The sequence below is a fragment of the Prunus mume genome, linkage group LG1 (assembly GCF_029339155.1).
Source record: "Prunus mume cultivar Tortuosa linkage group LG1, ASM2933915v1, whole genome shotgun sequence".
Classification (NCBI taxonomy): domain Eukaryota; kingdom Viridiplantae; phylum Streptophyta; class Magnoliopsida; order Rosales; family Rosaceae; genus Prunus; species Prunus mume.
The window spans coordinates 28020730-28038751 of record NC_142698.1 but is presented as its reverse complement, the minus strand read 5'-3'; the positions used below and the strand labels follow the sequence as shown (position 1 = coordinate 28038751).

The window sequence follows — 18022 nt, the reverse complement described above, 5'->3', positions numbered from 1 at the left end:
AAACACTTAAAAGTGCTTTTTGGAAAACCACGGTCTCCTAAAAAGCATTTTCATTACAATTACCTGACAGTTCCGTTTACGTTTCATAAGGCTGACCGTCTATTAAACAGAACATATAACCCAGCAATAGCAACGAGCTACTAACGCCGTCATTCGCTCCCAGGCGATGGCGAAATACCAATGTTCTGTTTTTCCTCAAGAAAAAAGAAAAGAAAAGAAAATGACCAATGCTGTGTTACTCTGCTGTCAACCACCGGACTCCATTCCATTTCAACTTTCTGATGCATTTCAAATCCGTCGCCCTTCACTGGTTCTAACATTACGATTCTACTTTCCTTTCTCTACCATTCTCTCTCTGTTCCAAAAATAAGCTTTTGGGTCCTTGTGAGCCTTTATATGAGGTTGAGGTAATTTCTCTTTACCTTTCTTGGCAATTCCACACAACCCATTTTCCTTTTTATTATTATTATTATTTTTCTTCTTCTCACTATTATTAGTAGTTAATATGGTACTGCTTTTCTGGTCCTACATACATTTCACAGCTCTTATTGTGTATATAATTTGTTTATTATGTTTTGGGCCTTTATGGTTCTTGGGGGTTGCTTATATTTAGTCAAAATATTTGGAGAATTATATGATTATTGTCTAAATTGGTGTATTGGGATTCAATGGATGCATGGTATGAGGTTAATTGCATGGTTGTGAGGTTGTGCATTGCTTTTTATTTGGTGCAATTTGCTGTGTGTTGGTAATTGTTTGAAACTTGAAAGTAACAAAGTGACATTTCCTTAATGCGGGTTTGGTTTCCTCTTATGACTGAATGATCCTAGTGTGATTTACTTGATGATGAAAATTGTCCCCACCAAAGACAACCCAAAAGAGAGGAAAAAGTTGTTGCTGCTAGTTTGAGTATGTCTGTTCATTTCCTTTGATGGGAGTGATGTGAATGCGAGATTATGCGAATATAGTTTTTTCGCCTCTAGAAATGCCTGTGTTAAACACAACTCAAGTATTCATTCTTATGTAATGCTTGAGTAGCCTCTTGCTGAATGATATTTTTTTTTGTCCTGCTACCTTATACGTGTGAAAAGAACAGCGTACTTGCAAGTGATTTGAAGAAGAAAATTGTTTTTACAGAATGGTTTGAGGTCTCTACCTTCTAGCAATCTTTTTCCTGTATATTAAGATTAAGTGCCTAATTTTTCATTCCATTTGGATTTTAAACTTGAATTGTTTATAGGCAAGTAAAAAGAAAATTCCAGACCACATTGGATGTGCGTCGTTGGAGGACATTTTGAAAACTGATGATGGGATTGCAAACATTCCTAAGAGTCAACGATACTTATAGTACATCTCTTGGAGTTGAGTTGAATATTCAGATTAATGACTCCAGGCATTGAATATAAACCGAAATATGATTTCATTTCCAATCATCGTTCTTAAATCTTAGATTCTTCCCAAGTAATTGGAAAGTTCACCATGTTGATGTTTCCTCATGAAAATATCCATTGTTTTTGTAGTTGGACCCATATGTACCCATTTTCACTTCCTCAAAAGTTAAACCTGTAGACTTGGAGCAACTAGTAGAACCTGAATGTGACAACGACTTGCTTGGCAGTGTTCTTGACTTTTACCATTGAAAATCTCAAAAGTGGTTCAATAATGAAGAAATCTCAGGCAATATTGAGTCCAATAAGATAAAACTTGATAGTGGTATTCTCTCTCTTACTTATAAGTACCAACATATGCACACACACACACACACACACACACACACACACACACACACCAAGTTAAGAGAGATTTTACGGTTGAGAGAACAATCGTACAATAAAAGTGTCAAGTAATTACTTATATTATACGTTTTTCTTATGACTAAATGACAAGTAATTCCTTTTTTTTGAAAACTATACTATATCTTTTATGTATTTTTATTTATAAAAATTTGAGTCCGAAAAGCTTACACCTCACCTTGCCGGGCATAGAACGCCTTCCTTTAGGCCTTTGAGCTTTAAAACACTTGTGTTGGTAAATCAGCTCATTTGTTAGCCAGCCAACTCTGAAAGATTGTACTCCCAAGTCCCAACAATGCATGCCATGTGATTGATATAAACTCAAGTCTGAATGATTACATGGCCTCCTGGGGTAAAATTATAGTAGTGCAGTACTGCATGAAGAGAGAGGAAGATTTCTTGAACTCTATGTAATATCTGTCAAGTCTCGATCTTATTTCTCTTGTGATTGGAATGATTTATCCGACGCTTAACTTTGTCACTATAGTGCTATCTGATTTTTATCTCTTCTTTTTCTAAGTCTGATGGTTGTGAAAGTGTTGTAGCTTCTTGATAGAATGTTCCAAGGAACGGACAATGCAGTCTGCCATGGAAGGATTAGTCTCCCAACTTGTCAAGAATATCTCTGGGGTAGGTATTTTCAGAATCCTTCCCAGTCAAATAAATTAGTTTCATCAAGATGCTTATTTCTCCCCTCAAATTTCAAGAGAAGTTTCCTCTTTTCCTCCTTCCTGCAGAAGCCAAACATTCTGATAAAGTCTTCAAATCGGAAGGTGGTCCAGACTCTTGTCTGCAAAATGCTGGTTTAGAAAGCCACTCCCCAGGTGTCTATGAAGAATACTGTGGTGCTGAGATGTCAGATTTGTCTTGTGAGAGCACTCCAAGGCTTGGATACAAGGATAACTGCAGTTCTCTTTTGCTTGATCATATGTCAGTACAAGAACGACAATTGGTCTTTAGGAACATGTTCAGATATGAAACACCAGTAATAGACAAGCAGTGGCCGAAGCACAGTATTTCACCTGGTTTGCAGAATTTTTTTGAGTTAGAAAGTGGTTCAAACCTCGCAGAATGTGGTCTAATGACCAAAAAAAATGAAGGAAAAACTGTTCTCTCGTCTAGCATTGAGTTCTTTGGAAAGGATACTGGCACTATCAAAGGATCACTAAGTGATGAAGGTATGTCCGGAGATCTGCAGGTAAAATGGAAGAAGCTTGCTGACCTTGAATCTTTGAAGACCTCAAATTCTAGGGTTTGTGAAATTGAACTGTGCTCGTCGGATGAAAGGGATAAAGCAGGAGCATTTGCCATGCAAAAGAGATCACGAAGGCCTCCCAGGAGATACATTGAAGAATTAGCAGAGTCTAAATCAAAGTTTTATAGTAGAAAATGTGGAGTGGCTTATAAGAGGTCCAAGAACAGCTTTCTGCATGTTAGATCTGACAAAAATAATAGGCAGAAGGAGACTCAGGAAGAAACATTGCTTTGTCAAGATAAATCTTATGAAGTAGGTTGTATTCAAGTTCCATTTGGCCTTCCAATGGAAGCGGGCCAGTTAGAGGAACATAACTCATCTCTGGTAAGGAACATTTGAATTTGTCATTTGGTATATAATTAATGGGTTCCTTGTAGATCATCCAATGTAAATCTGTTTACCTTATTTTGCATTACCTAATGAGCTATCAGATTCTTGTCCCTTATGCAATCAAACTGCTGATGAAAAGTATGACAAGTGAAGAATTAGAAAAAGATAATCAACTTATTGTGCCACCTTTGTAATAAAGTTTAATTTTTTTGTGTGGATACTACAAGATTATGGATTGCCTGGTCTGTTTTTCTTTTCAAAATTAGAAAGTGACATGTAAGTAAAAACAGCTGCTTTCAATGCATTTTGCACATTCTGCATTTTACCAAGATTTTGCCTTATCATCTAAAAGAAATACATTAAAACAATAAAGTCCAGGGCCATACATGTCCATTTGAATTTGAGTTATACAAAGTATTGTACATGCAGGAAAGTATTTGTCATGTTTGTAATGCATTTATCGGTAATTTATGTCCAGAACTCTGAGGATTGCAAGGACCACAGACTCCTAAGATCCAGTGAGAAACTTGAGATTGAGTATTCTCCAGCAAAATCGCGAGAGGAGATTTCTGATGATGAGTGTGTCTTGAGGAGAAGTACTCAAAAAGGTAGCAAACAGATAAAGCATTATACATCTTGGACTTCTTCTGAAGTGATGAAGTTAATTGAAGGTGTTTCTCAGTGTGGAGTTGGAAGATGGAGTGCAATGAAGAGATTACTGTTTTCTTCATGTTCACATCGCACAGCTGTTGATATTAAGGTAGTTCATGGCATTTTTTATTGTTATTTCTCCCAACATATTTGGGATTAGATATGATTTAATCTTTTTGGCTTTTCAGGACAAATGGCGTAATTTGTTAAAAGCTAGCTGCACTCAGTTGCAGAAAGAGAGAAAGGTTGGGTTGAAATTACTTTTACTTTATCTCTATTTTAACATCGTGAGCAGATATTTTACATGGTCAGTGTGAACCCTGAGCATCTTTAAAGCAGATTTTGTTTGGAATTTCAAGATATCGGTTATCTGATTCTTATCTAAATAAATTACCTTATAATCTCTAAACATGTTGTGGTTCTTGCGCTGCATTTCTTCTTAGTATGGTATCTTGTGGATTTATTGCCTTGTTGACATATAAGAGTGTTATGCAACTAGTGAACTAGTACTGGCAATATCTTCTGAAATAAATCTTCTTATTTGAAGAGAGCTTTTTGGATTATTTAGTATGATGAATGTAATTAAGAGTTGGAATTTGGTAGATCAGAACTCCTATTGTGAGCTTGAAGGGTAGATATTTCATTCTTCTATTTCTTTGTCATGCAGATTAAGAGAGATATAAGCAAGCAAGCATCCGATCATGTCCCGGAATCTGTTTTGCAGCGCGTTAGGGAGTTGGCCGTCATTTATCCGTATCCAAGGCGAAAAAGGTCCGCTTGTAATACTCATGCTATGTCTTCTTTTGCAACCAACAAGTGTAATGCACTGCCCCCAAAAGAGAAAAAGTAAATTTAGGTTTTAGCCACAAAAAACTTTCACTTTTGGAAAAAGCCAAATTTTTTCCAAAAAAGACAGAAAAACCCCCCAACTTTCAAACCAAAGACACGCCAATGTAAAGGATTCCTTAGGAAATCCAAAAATAAATAAGGGCATTTTTGTCCATTTTGGCTTCTTTTAAAAATATTTCTCTCTCCTTTGGCCTTTTCCAAAATGTCCTGAGAGAAAATAGATTACTAGAAACCTCAGTGAACTTCACAATACATGTGAGTTCTTTTGTAGTGAAAGACTGAAAAAGAAAAATAAATGAAAGAGTTGTGCCCTTTGACATCTAGCTCCATCAATTTTGTATAATTCTTGTGTGTAGATAAATTACTTAAAGCATTTAGCATGACATTATATTATTTAGGTCATGCCAATTATTTGATCAATTTTTTAGTTTATTGATCAACAGTCAACAGGGAAAGAGTTCTGTGTATGTCTTTTTCTCATCCTTATCTCAAGTAGTCATTGTCATTTGGTCAGCGCTTGTTATTGCGGTACGGGTTACCAACTTGGCAATTAATTTACATGCTTACTTGTGTTGTTTGGCTTTTGACTTTTGACTTTTTAATGGATTTTCTTTATCCTTTGACTTTCTAAAGTTGTAAAACTTCAGTCCACTCAAATATCAACCTTCAAAATGTGATTGCGGTCCTACTACAATGGGTTGTTTTTTTCCTTACTCAAATAATAGGATATTTTCAAAGATACCGCGATACCGGGATAGAGCTGGCCAACTACAATGCTTGGAGTCAACTTTTAGCATCCAAGGAATTTGCTGCAATAATGTGAGCAACTTTTCGTCTCTGAATCTTCATTCTTCAATAGCATGTTTACTTATTAGGAATGGGTAATGGAATTTTCTTGCTTCCTTGTGTTTTTCATGACTTTCCCTCCCCTGCGTTTACTAAATTTAAGAAATCAAAACTTTTGTGGGTTTCATGTTAAAATCCGTAATTCAATACCTGCAAAACTAGGAATTGGAAGAGTAATTGATCCAATTCCAATTCTCTTATTCCTGAGTTCTTCGATTCATAGCTTCATCTGTTTCTAGTAAGTAAACATGCCCTAAATAATAGGGCATAACAGAAATATGCCCTAAATAGTAAGGAAGAAATATTTTATTTTTTCCAGCTGAGTCATGCTGCTTGCTAGAGTTTATTTCAGACTTGTTTGCCTATACACCCAAAACACATTCACCAAAATCTGATGAAAAATGACCAATTTCATTTTGTTTCAACTTTTACATTTGCGTCCTGTGGCTGTTGATGATATCCAGCTTGAGGTTTTGTTGTTTATTTTTGCTTTGTTTAGGAGCAATATTCAAGTGCATACAATACAAAATAATCTTGTCGCACCTAATTCCAAATTAAAATATTCCCATAAAAACAAAAATCTTGATCCATCCAGATTTCCTCCACTGTTTTCTTTATTTTATTTTATTTCTTTTAATGGCGGCGTGCCACCTTGACTGCCATAAGATTAAGATATCTGTGAACAACAAAATTCCAACTGCTGTCATTATACCTTCACTGTTTAATATGTTCCAAATAACTAGTTATGTTATTGTAAAAATAAATAAAGAACCAGTTATGTCACTCTAAAATCCGAACTCTAATTACAAAATTAAATATTAAAAATTAATAATTGTTGTATGATCAAAATGACAAGGATCATCTCTGGGAGAGCGGGACCGTAATACCTGTAGGAACTCTAATACAAAGTGTTGTACACCAGGAAGTATTTGTCTTGTTTATAATGCATTTATCGGTAATGTATGTCCAGAACTCTGAGGATTGCAAGGACCACAGACTCCTAGGATCCAGTGAGAAACTTGAGATTGAGTATTCTCCAGCAAAGTCGCGAGAGGAGATTTCTGAAGATGAGAGTGAGTTTTTATTTGAAGTGAACTAGACTGGCAATATCTTCTGAAATAAAGCTTCTTATTTGAAGTGAGTTTTTTAACTTGTTTGCTGTGATCAATAATTAAGAGTTGAAATTTGGTAAATCAGAACTCCTATTGTGAGCTTGATATGTGGATATATCATTCTTCTATTTCCTTATCATGCAGATTAAGAGAGAGATAAGCAAGCGAGCATCCGATCACGTTCCAGAATCTGTTTCTCAGCGCGTTAGGGAGTTGGCCGTCATCTATCCATATCCAAGGCGACAAAAGGTCCGCTCCTTACTCATGCAATGTCTTCGTTTTCAACCACCAAGAGTAATGCACGGCCCCACTCTCAACTGCTGTTGAAAGGGTCAGAGCAAATAGATTTGCTAGAAACCTCAGTGAACTTCAAACTGCATGTGAGATCTTTTTGTATTTGAAGACTGAAAAGAAAGAAATGAAAGAGTTTAGCCCTTTGGCATATTTCACCATCAATTTCGTATAATTCTTGTTTGAGCATACAATAGTTGGATGAAGTCCTTACCCATGTGTGCATTTAGCATGACAGTATATTATTTAGGTAAAAAAGTCACACTATCTGCTTGTTATTATTACGGTATGGGTTACCAACTTGCCAAATTACCGACTTACTTGTGTTGTTTTTGCCTTTTGACTTTTTATGGATTCCCTTGTATCTATCCTTTGACTTTATAAAGTTGTAAAACTTCGGTCCACTCAGATATCAACCTTCCAAAATGGGATTGCGGTTCTGTAAACTTATAAGGAATGGATATTGTAATTTTCTTGCTTCTTTGTGATTTTTATGACTCTCTCTCTCCCACGTTTACTAATAAGTAAGAAATCAAAACTTTTGTATGTTTCCTGTTAGAACCTGTAATCCAATACTCTCAAAATTAGGAATCGGAAGAGAATTGATCCAATTCCAATTTTCTTATTCTTAAGTTCTCCGATTCAAAACGTCATCTATTCCTAATAATTAAACATTCCCTAAATAGTAAGGAAGAGTCATTATGTTTGCTAGAGTTTATTTCAGACTTGTTTGTCATTACACCCAAAACACATTCACCAAAATCTGATGACATGACTTCTGTTTATTCTAACAGATTTTGCTTGTGAAAAATATCAAGTTGGTTTGTTTAGAAGCAATATTCATGTGCACCTACCATACAAAACAAAATGATCTTGTCACACATCAAAATATTGGCACGCCGCCTTGACTGCCATTGCCATAAGATTAAGATATATATGAGAGCAGCAAAAATTCCAACTGCTGTCATTATAACTTCATTGTTTAATTTGTTCCAAATAACCACTTATGTTATTATAAAAATAATAAAAAACCAGTTATGTCGCTCTCAAATTCGAACCCTAATTACAAAATTAAAAATTAAAAATTAAAAATTGTTGTATGATCAAAATGACAAGGATCATCTCGGGGCGAGCGAGACCGAAATACCGGTAGGAGCTCTCATGTTGTCGGACCAAAACTTCGACTCCAAATAAAGCTTGGAGATTTTCCCCGACACGCGTCTCATGCTCGGCCGTTGATCCGGGTCCACGTGTACGCACTCCAGAGCCAAACGTGTCAACTTCTCAGCCACTTCCACGGGGAACGAGTCCTTGAGCCTCCCATCCACCCAGGTCCTCAGACCACCATGCCGAATCGCAGCCTGGGCCGAGTCGACCACCGAGGTTCTGATAAAATCACCCATGGTTTTATCAAACTTGTACTTGAAAGGCTCTTGCCCCGACAGGAGCTCCAAGAGCACCACGCCGAACGCGTACACGTCAGACTTCTGCGTCGCGACGCCGGAGGCCTGAAACTCCGGCGACATGTACCCTCTCACCCCTTCGAACTGGTTCTTACGGCTGCTGGTACGGTTCAATTTCGGGTCGGGGCCTTCGACGGCCTCGATTTCGGATCGGGATTTTGGATTCGGGTTGAGATGGGTGTACGAATCGGTCTCGCCGCAGAGCTGGGCCGCCCCGAAATGGCAGAGGCGGGCGTTGAAATGGGGCTCGGTGACCAAAACGCTGCCGCTTTTGATGTGGTTGTGGACTAGATTGACGTTGAGGCCCGTGCTGTTGTGGATGTAGTCCAGCCCCTGCGCGAGATCCGTGGCGATCTGCATCCTGGAGGCCCACGTGGACAGGACCGTGTAATTCGGGTTGTTTGGGTTCCGGAGGCAGGCTGCCAGGCTGGCGCCGCTGACGAACTCGTAGACTAGGAACGCGTAGTCGCTGGAGACGCAGGCGCCGAGGAGCTTGGTGATAGAGGTGTGGTGGCTGCGGCAGAGAGTGGAGAGTCGTTGCCTGAGCTCCGGGGTGGAGAGCTTAACGCGGAATTTGCGTTGGAAAATGACGGCGTCCTTGCCGCGGAGGGTGCAGCGCCAGGAGGGGGTGGAGGAGGAGGAGGAGGGCGTGGGGTTGAAGCGCTTGGAGAGGAAGTTGTTGGTGGCGGCGCAGAGCTCGGAGTAGTCGTAGAGGATCGGGTTTTCGGGGACGGGGAGGGAGTCTATGAGGGTGGAGAGAGAGGTTGACGAGGAAGAGGTGGAGGCTTGGGACTGGGAGGAGAGTTTGTAGCTTGAGTTGGAGGTGTAGCGGCCGCTTAGGTTGTTGGAGGTTGAGGGCTCGAAGGAAGAGGCGGTGGAGGCGGTGGGTTGAGCCAATTTCGGAGTGCGAGGGGTGCGCCGAGGAGTGGAGATGGGCTGGGTGGCGTCGGCTGACATTTTGGATTTGCACATATGGTGGGTGTGCAGAAATTGGGTTTATTTATATAATTGTTAGGATTTTGGGAACATTTAATTTAAAGAGTGGTGGTTCAACTTCAACACCGGGTATCTGCGGAAGCGAATTAGTGAAAGTATGATGTGGTTGGCTCATTTCTATTGTGCGCCAGGCACGGCGGCGCATGGGCTTCAAGTATTATGTTGTGTTTTATGGCAGGAAAGAAAGGCAGGGGTTCAACATGAGCGGTGGTGAGATGATGATGTGTGAGTATGTGCAACGTGAACTGTTGAGGACATTTCGCTATCGTTGCGTGGTTTTTTTGGGTTGATGTTTTTAATATGCCTACGGCTCCTTCCCGGTGCTCTCTGGGGTCGGTCAACAATATTAGTTGGTTACAAAAGGAATGTGTGAGGGAAATTCGGACTCAAATCTTAGGTATATTGTCACCGTAGTTACAACCCCTCTGGCCTGCAACGATATGAATTGGCACGAGCCACTGGACTGGAGTTGAGTTTTCTTTACTGATTTTTCTCGAGTGTATGTCATTGAAAATTGATGATGGGGCATATCATTATATTCTTGTCAACAAGGATAGAAAGTGAGAGGGGGAAAAGAATAGGATGGTGTCAATTTTTTTAAAAAAAGTATATTGGTCAATCAACACTATATATATACATCCTCTTGTTTTAGTGATATTTTTCTGAATTTTCATTGAACGTGCTTATAAAGGTAAGGACTTGTTCTATGCGGAGTACGTGTGGTGGTTGAATTTTATATGTGAGTATGTGTAGTTATTGGGCTTCATATGTGACCAAATGTGGCTTTGATAACATGGTGGACACCTATTTCTCTATATAAAGCCTAGCAAAGTTTTTCAACTATGTATGACATTTCTTTCCATTCTTACACTTCCCCATTTTAGCTCAGTCAAGACCACGTTAATTAAATACTTGCTTGAACAAGTCCATATTAATTTAGCTCAGTCTAGTCATTCTCGAATACCATTCAACGGATGAGCTACACATGCATATGTTTCTTTCTTATTTTTTTATTTTTGAAATTAAAGCCCTGTTTTTTTGTTTTTTTTTCTTTTATCTAGATGCGGAATTTGTTAAGAGTGGTTAGATTAAATACAAATTTATAAATAAACCCAATCCTAGACATGTATTTATAAAAAAAACCCAAGCACTATTTAAACATAGAAACACACCCAAAATTAACCACAAAGTCAACTTTTTGGATATGTTTATAAATGGGTTTTGAGTGTGTGTAATGATGGGTTTTGGGTGTGTTTATATGTTTAAATAGTGCTTGGGTTTTTTTTATAATTTCAACCTCCATTTTGGGTGTTTTAGTGAAACTTCCTAGATTAAATGGAGGGTTCAGCTTTAAAGCAACTTATTAATCCCATTATAAAGGAGAAAACATCAACGTTCAAAGGGAGGCAAAACATGTGCGAAGAGTTTCAAAAAAGGACGTGGAAAGTTTCGGATGTGGAAGAAGAAAGAAGGCTTCAAGATTCATTCTATATTTTGTCTAAGTTAGGTCACTTTAGGGTTTGCGGTCACCATCAAGCTTTAGCTTACAAAACTATACCAAGTTGCAAGGATTTTAACAAGGCCAACCTTGTATGATTTGGTTGGCTATTTTAAGATATTATTGTTTCCCTCATATAATAGGAATTAATTAATTAATTAATTGAGAATGTTGCCTGTGATATTATTGTCATCATTTATCATGATTGTTGTTGCCACTATATATAGCTAAAAACCTTTATTTGTTATTTTCAATTTTAAATTTTAAAAACCTTTTTTTTTCTTTTCTTTTTTCCTACAATCATTCTGTTTGAGAGTTGAATTTTCTCTAATTGTTTTTTTTACATTGGAGGAAAGAAACTCTTTGGGGTTTCGAACATAGGTGCCATGGGGGAGGGTAATCCACCACCACTGTGGTGATAACCCATTGGCTTTCTCTAATTGCTTTTGGTTGTGTCTGTACCGTTGAAACTCTTGTGGGGTAGTAGAACACAATTTGAGTCATTCACCAGAGAAAATTTTCTCGTCAACAATAGGATAGAAAGCGAGAGGAGAAAGATGACTAATTAGGACGATGCGTTAATTCAGAAAAAATTCATTACAAGTTCAAAGTTGGTCTCTGTGTCAACATGTTCACTTTTCATCTTTGTACGTAATTTCAATTTTGTTGCAATTGAATGTAATTTTTGCAAAAGTGCAACTTTAGTTGAATAAGGGCCCGATTCTATCTCTCGGGTTGCGGAAAACCATCGAGCAGATTCTTTCATTCCACAAGGTCTAGTATAAAGCAAATCAGTTTTTTTTTCACAAAGAGGTGGAATTTATGTCGCGGAGAGACTGTTACAATGAATAGTTATAATGAGAGAGTTGAAGTCTTGGAAAGTTTGCTTCATAGATGTGAGAAAGGGTTTTCTGAAAAGCTCATCGCTCGCGAACTTAAAAGTTCAATTCTGTTTAGCGCCTCCTAAAAACACGACGGTTCTAATAAGCTATCGTCGTAATTTTAAAAATTAACCCAAGGCATCAGTGTATTAGGTACCTTACCACGACGGTATTATAACACTCGCCGTCTTTTCAAACACCACGACAGTTTTTATATAAACGGTCGTCTATTGGGTGTCGTAGTTTGACATAATTGTAGTAGTGTGTGTGTATAATACATGAACTAAAAGTGAAATGTATTTTACAGTATCTTTAAAACATATACGAGACTATAACTATTTTAAAAATACGTACATATATGTATATAGCACGAGATTATATGTGAATTTACCAAGTGCCCAAACAACTTAATGAGTATGTTTAGAAAATTTGTTGGGGGCAAGTGTCCTCTTGTTTTGTGTATAATTATAATACCTAGAATATCGTTTTCAAGATCCTTATAATGAGTTAGCATCGATCTTCTTCTCCTCTGCAAATCTGTCAGCTGCTGCATGCAGATGCAGAGAGCACATGCAAATTTTGAATCCAACAAGTTTTCAAGCATTTTCGCTACCACACGCTAAATTTTTGAATCCAACAAGTTTTCCATTTTCCTGTTGGCTTTCTCTGTCACATAAGTTATAGAAATTTGATCGATCAGTGAAAACACTGGGAAAGATGTGTATATAAATAGGCATATATGCACACAATGCTATGAATGCAAACCCTTCACTTGAGAAAGTTGAGGGCACGGACACATTCATATGGCTTTCTCGCGCGACTCAGTGCCTTTCCTTTTATTTCAACCTCCTCTATCTCCTCCATCTCCATATTTTTCCACTCAACTCAATTGATAATAGCCGCCCGCGCCCTCTTCTAGTCTATATATAAATTTGTAATATATATTTGCTTCTTTTTTGTAAATCTCAGAAGTTACAAATTCATGATCGAAACAGTACCTCATATTGTCTTTATTTCTTTATTTAGCTTAAGTACGTACTATCATCGAACCTAGCCCTAATTAGGCCATGGACCTAGTAACGTCTACAACTCCCAAATCTTGGTTTAGTTGCAAAGCCACACAGCCACAAAGCCATCAACAATATTGTTCCTACATGGCGGTTGCCCTGCATGCTCTGCATTCATCCACCACTATCGTTATCACATTCTTCCTATTAAGGAAGTTGAGGTTCCACTTTGAAACCAATTGGCAATGGAGAGAGTAGCTCAATTCCTTATAAGTCCATGCTAGGTTTCTCAACTTTCCAATGTGGGATTTTTACCTTCACATTCTCACAGTCCCAATGTCAGGATCGCCGTTGCACTTGCCCTTGATGCATATATAAGCTGACTGGCATAGTCGTTGAGGGTTTTGCATGGCATTGCAGAAGGAGATGGCGGTTGATGAGAGAGGGAGGGAGATAAGATTGAAGATGATGAGGGAAAGAGAAAACCATATTAACATTACATTTGCCATTTGAGAAGGATTTTTCGGAATATTAACCAGTCGTAGTGAGCTGTGGTCAGAGGAGGAGGTTATGTTACTGACTTCTCACGACCTCTTTGTATGTCATCTTAGTGATGTCACAAAAGGCATATTATTATAAGCAGGCCTCAAGTTGTTATGTTACTGGCAAGGTAGAGGAATCCATATCATCAAAAGAGGCCATGATCGATTAAAAGGGAAATTTTAGTCAAAAGAGACAACAAGACTTAGAAAGTCTCCTCTAATTTTCCGAGAATAAATTATTCCAGATCCATTAAAAGAAAAGAAAAAAAAAACCATAGATGAAATCCCCTCATGGATAGGAGAGGGAGGGAAATTTTAACCAAGGCAAATAGCATCAAAGCAGTCGCCAATTTATTTATGTTAAAAACTCATAGGTAGAACTTTCCTATAAAAACTGGCTTGTAAAAACAAAGGGTCCCAAGAATTTATACAAGCGATAGTCTAAATTACTCTTAATTAATATAGTCCATAGAGATACAAATTCGAACTTGAATGTAAGAAGCAAACTCGCTACCGTCTAACCCATGTCTGCTAATATATTTGATATAAATATTAAATATAGTAAATTTGGCTTACACCCTTTAAATTCAATTTGCCATACCTAAAACACTTCACTTTTTGTTCCTATAAATAATACCCAATTTGTATAAGTAAAAACCCATGACTAGGATCCAACTCAGCAAGTTACCTAATTAAGCATAAAATCTGATTTATTGTACTTTTCAGATTCCAAAAATACCCCCTAACTAAGCCATTATTGCATTTTGTATATTAATGTAGGAATCAATATGGAAACAGTTTTAATTGGATTGTATATAATGACAGATGTTGAATTTGGAAATATCTCCAAATGGTTGTAATAGATGTAGGAATTAATTTTGGAACATTTTAAAAAAAAATTAACAATAAATTCAAATTTGGGTAATTGGTTTGTTTAATAAAATGTTTATGTTATTTTCTTTTTATGAATTATACATGACTAATAATCCACTTTATAATTGTTTATGAATAAAACTGTACATACTAATTATGTTGAAAAAATAATGTACCTATTTGTTTTATGAAAAATATAATTTACCTATGAAATTGGTACTTAGGTGACAAATGGTAGATTTAATTACACAACCAAAATAAAACAACTCAGCAATCTTCACACACTTTAAACCTTGACCAAATACACGTATGACTAGTCAACTGCTAGTCATGAACAATCACAATCAAGAGAACATACAGATCATGCCACAATGTACCTGCAGCCTAGAAGATTACTAGTGACAACCTACGCACTCGAAGGACCCATCAATCTAGGCATCCCCTGTGCTAGCAACAACTATGTGAAAGTGTGTGAAATCATCAAAATCATGCAAACATCAAACAGCAGATAAAGATGACTAGTCAACCATCAAGAACACAAACCCAGAAAAATTACAGATATGCAAAACAGATTTTGTTCACCCAGAAACCCACCATTGGGAAAAACTGGGAGTCATCAACCGACCAGGCAATCCACTAAGTAGAAAAAGATTCTTACAAAGGAAATACAACCAAGCTCAAGATTCACCTAGGTCAATTTAGGAATATGAGCAATACCTCCTTTGTGCAATCTCCTTCTCCAACTTAGCAAAACTTGAAGCTCAGTTCTTCATGGCAATGGCAGCTCCTTCTCCACTGCGTTCATCCCATGGCACAAGCTTGCAAGTTCCAACACGAACCAAGAACAATATTTGGATTCAAAGGAGAATGACCAATTTCTTCAAGAAACCATACTCTTGAAGAAATCAGTCTTGAATCTGACCTAGATATAAATGAGAGATGATTTGAATAGCTAGATGCAGATTCGGGTTTTCAAAAGCAGTTTTCAAAAATAAATCAATTGGAAAAACTCATAGATGAAAAGTATATGGTTCTCTCTTGAGGAAGAAGAGAAAGAAAGCAAAAACAATCTTTCCAAAATTCCACGAAAAGTGACACCTAATGACAAAAGCGTGACCTTTACAATCAAAAATTCGTTAGGTCAGAAAACCACAGATGGCGGCATAGAGAGAGAAAGAGGAATAGGACAAAACAGTTTGTTATCCAGCTGGAAGCAAGGATGACTAGTCATATGAGAAACGGATGACTAGTCATCATTTTATGAAGACTGTTTAATGTAATGATATGCAATGCACAATACCTTTGTTAACTTGCATGAGCTTCCATAGAACAAAGATTAGAGAAGTGCACCAATAAAGGTTTTCCCTAATCAAGACTTGAGCTTGAAAAATTACATTACACATCCTATTACAAAGTTGTCAAGGGAAACCAAAAGAAAATAGTAAAAACCATACATTAACAATCTCCCCCTTTTTGGCTTTCCTTGACAACACACTCTCTAAGAACACTCAACCCAAAACCGAGACTAATGAGATGATGAAGTGAAAGTTCCTGCAAGAACAACCAATCTTCCCGGCACAAAAACAAGCATATTATCACAGAAATTTTAAAACAATATGCAATGTGGGGTTGAGAGTGTTCTCCCCCTTGTTGATAAGGAAAGTGCAAAAAGGCAGAGAGAGAGAAACAGAATATAAAAGGGATTAACCACAAAGTGATAGGCATATAGGAACAAGGGTAATAGCACAAATTCATATATGGATGATTAGTCAAACAACAGTTGGTTAAAAACAATACAGAACATAGATTCATGACTAGTCAAATACTAGTTGTTCAAAACAGGACAGAACAACTCCCCCTATCACAATGCACAGACTACCCACAATGTGTTAACAAAAACAATCCCCCCTAGCAAAATGCACAGCCTATCAGAATTAATCTTTCTAACAAGGACACACAAGAGCAACCCAAGCTAAAACACCAAAGAGCCACTGAATCCACGAGTCATCCGAGTCCTCAGCGGTGGGATCAGCCGAGTATCATCAGCAGCAGCAGCAGGAGTCGAAGTGGATGGAGTGCGGCTCAAAAGATGCTGAATATACTCCTCCTTGGCAGCCACCTGATCTCCGAGAGAGGCATTCTCGGAGGAAGACGACACAGAAGAGAGAAACGTTCTAGAAACTTTCTGGCTAAGGGCGCAGAGGCCTTGCCATAAGGAGCAATGGGAGGATGCCACTGATCCGAATCATGAAATACCACCCCATTTTTCTCACAAATGCGCTGAATCGGACAAGGGAAGACAAGAGTCCCCTTGTGCTTGGTACCATGACCAATGGTCTTTCCAAGAATGGCATTATAAAGGATATCACCAAGGGGAATTTTATCATGATTCACCATGGAAATCATGAGTTGACAGGCAGCAAGAGTGGGATTAGAATTGTTCCCAGTGGGGAGAACATTATGACGGATAAAGTCCCACAAAAATTTATAAAATGGTGACAGGTAAGACTTGATAGGCAGACCTTTAGAAGTCAAAGGCATGGATTGATCAGTGTATGCCATAGATTTAAAAAGATCAATGGAATAATCAGCAGAAGCAAGAGCAAATTTCGAAAAATCAAAACCAGTGGCACGATCGAAAACCTAAGACCCGATTGATAATAGAAGGTCTCAGAGTAATGGGGACTGACCTAACAATTATCTGAAATTTTGACTCCTTAGGATCAGCAGGAAAGTTAGAGTAAAATTCTTGAATTACAGAGGCATTAAACTTACCAGAGAGAGAGTTTAGGGCATGAAGGTGGTAGTGCTCCAAAATTTGATTTGCAAACTCCTGAGAAGCCAAAGGAATAGCATCAAACTGGTAAGACCTCTCAGGAACAAATTTCCTTTTGGAGACAACTTCTTCAAAGAAGGAGGCAGCCTCAGAAGACACAAATGGAGAGGAATCTCCGTCAGGAACAGAGGAAGAGGGACGGGTTCTAGGAGCCCTAGGAATTGAGGGAAAGAAATCCACACTTTCAGTGGATTTGGATTTGGAACGACGGTTAGAAGTGAGAATAGGCTTTGAGGAAGACATGGCTAGCAGCGGGAATGAGTTTCGAAGAGAAATGGAGAAGAAGACGAAACTGTCGAGAACAGAGAGAGAGAGAAGAGGAAAAGAAATGACCTAAAAAAAAAACGCAAACGACACGACCTAAAAAAAAAAAAAAAAAAAAAAAAGACGCATCGGTTAAGAGACGAAGCGGATGACTAGTCAACCACAAGCAAGATGACTAGTCAACCCAGGCAGAATTGGCACAAGATAACTAGTCAACCCAGGCAGAATTGGCACAAGATGACTAGTCAACCCGCACGAATTGGCTCAGGCAGAATTGGCTCAGCAGAATGGCTCAGCAGAATCGCTCCAGAATTGGCACAGGCAAATAATATCGATCCTGTGAAAGACAAGGTTTTGATTTCCAAAAACACAAGCATGAACTAGCACATATATCAAGTGATCAAAGTTGCATTAGCACAATAGTCTAGACCAAGTCTTCAACACATGAAGGAAAGGGAATGAAAAAGAAGAAAAGATTAAAACCATATGCAGTGTACATAGACAATCAACTCTGAGTGATAGGCAAAGAGATGCA

General features: G+C 38.0%; 2 protein-coding genes across 9 annotated transcripts; one reads left to right on the top strand and one right to left on the bottom strand.

Moving 5' to 3' along the window:
* Positions 1-138: 138 nt before the first annotated feature.
* LOC103325679 (uncharacterized) lies at positions 139-7497 on the top strand. Of its 8 annotated transcripts, XR_016127764.1 has the most exons (10): positions 141-407; positions 2339-2423; positions 2531-3372; positions 3857-4138; positions 4218-4274; positions 4697-4800; positions 5322-5406; positions 5604-5697; positions 6695-6797; positions 6981-7497. XR_016127764.1 is itself a non-coding variant. In XM_008227867.2 (9 exons), the coding sequence occupies exons 2-8, from the start codon at positions 2351-2353 to the stop codon at positions 6821-6823; spliced, it is 1581 nt and encodes a 526-aa protein (XP_008226089.2). In that variant the 5' UTR covers positions 145-407; positions 2339-2350; the 3' UTR covers positions 6824-6861; positions 6981-7121. The 8 variants fall into 8 exon arrangements, 5 of the variants coding, with proteins under 5 accessions (XP_008226083.2, XP_088910213.1, XP_008226089.2 ...); XR_016127765.1 differs by lacking the exon at positions 6695-6797 and having other exon boundaries at positions 139-407; positions 6981-7121; XR_016127766.1 differs by lacking the exon at positions 6981-7497 and having other exon boundaries at positions 140-407; positions 5512-5697; positions 6695-6750.
* A 567-nt stretch (positions 7498-8064) lies between these two features.
* On the bottom strand, positions 8065-10069 carry LOC103325669 (Protein kinase superfamily protein). The gene has a single exon (XM_008227849.3). It carries the CDS (start codon positions 9560-9562, stop codon positions 8246-8248), a length of 1317 nt encoding a protein of 438 aa, XP_008226071.2. The 5' UTR covers positions 9563-10069; the 3' UTR covers positions 8065-8245.
* Between the last annotated feature and the right edge of the window lie 7953 nt (positions 10070-18022).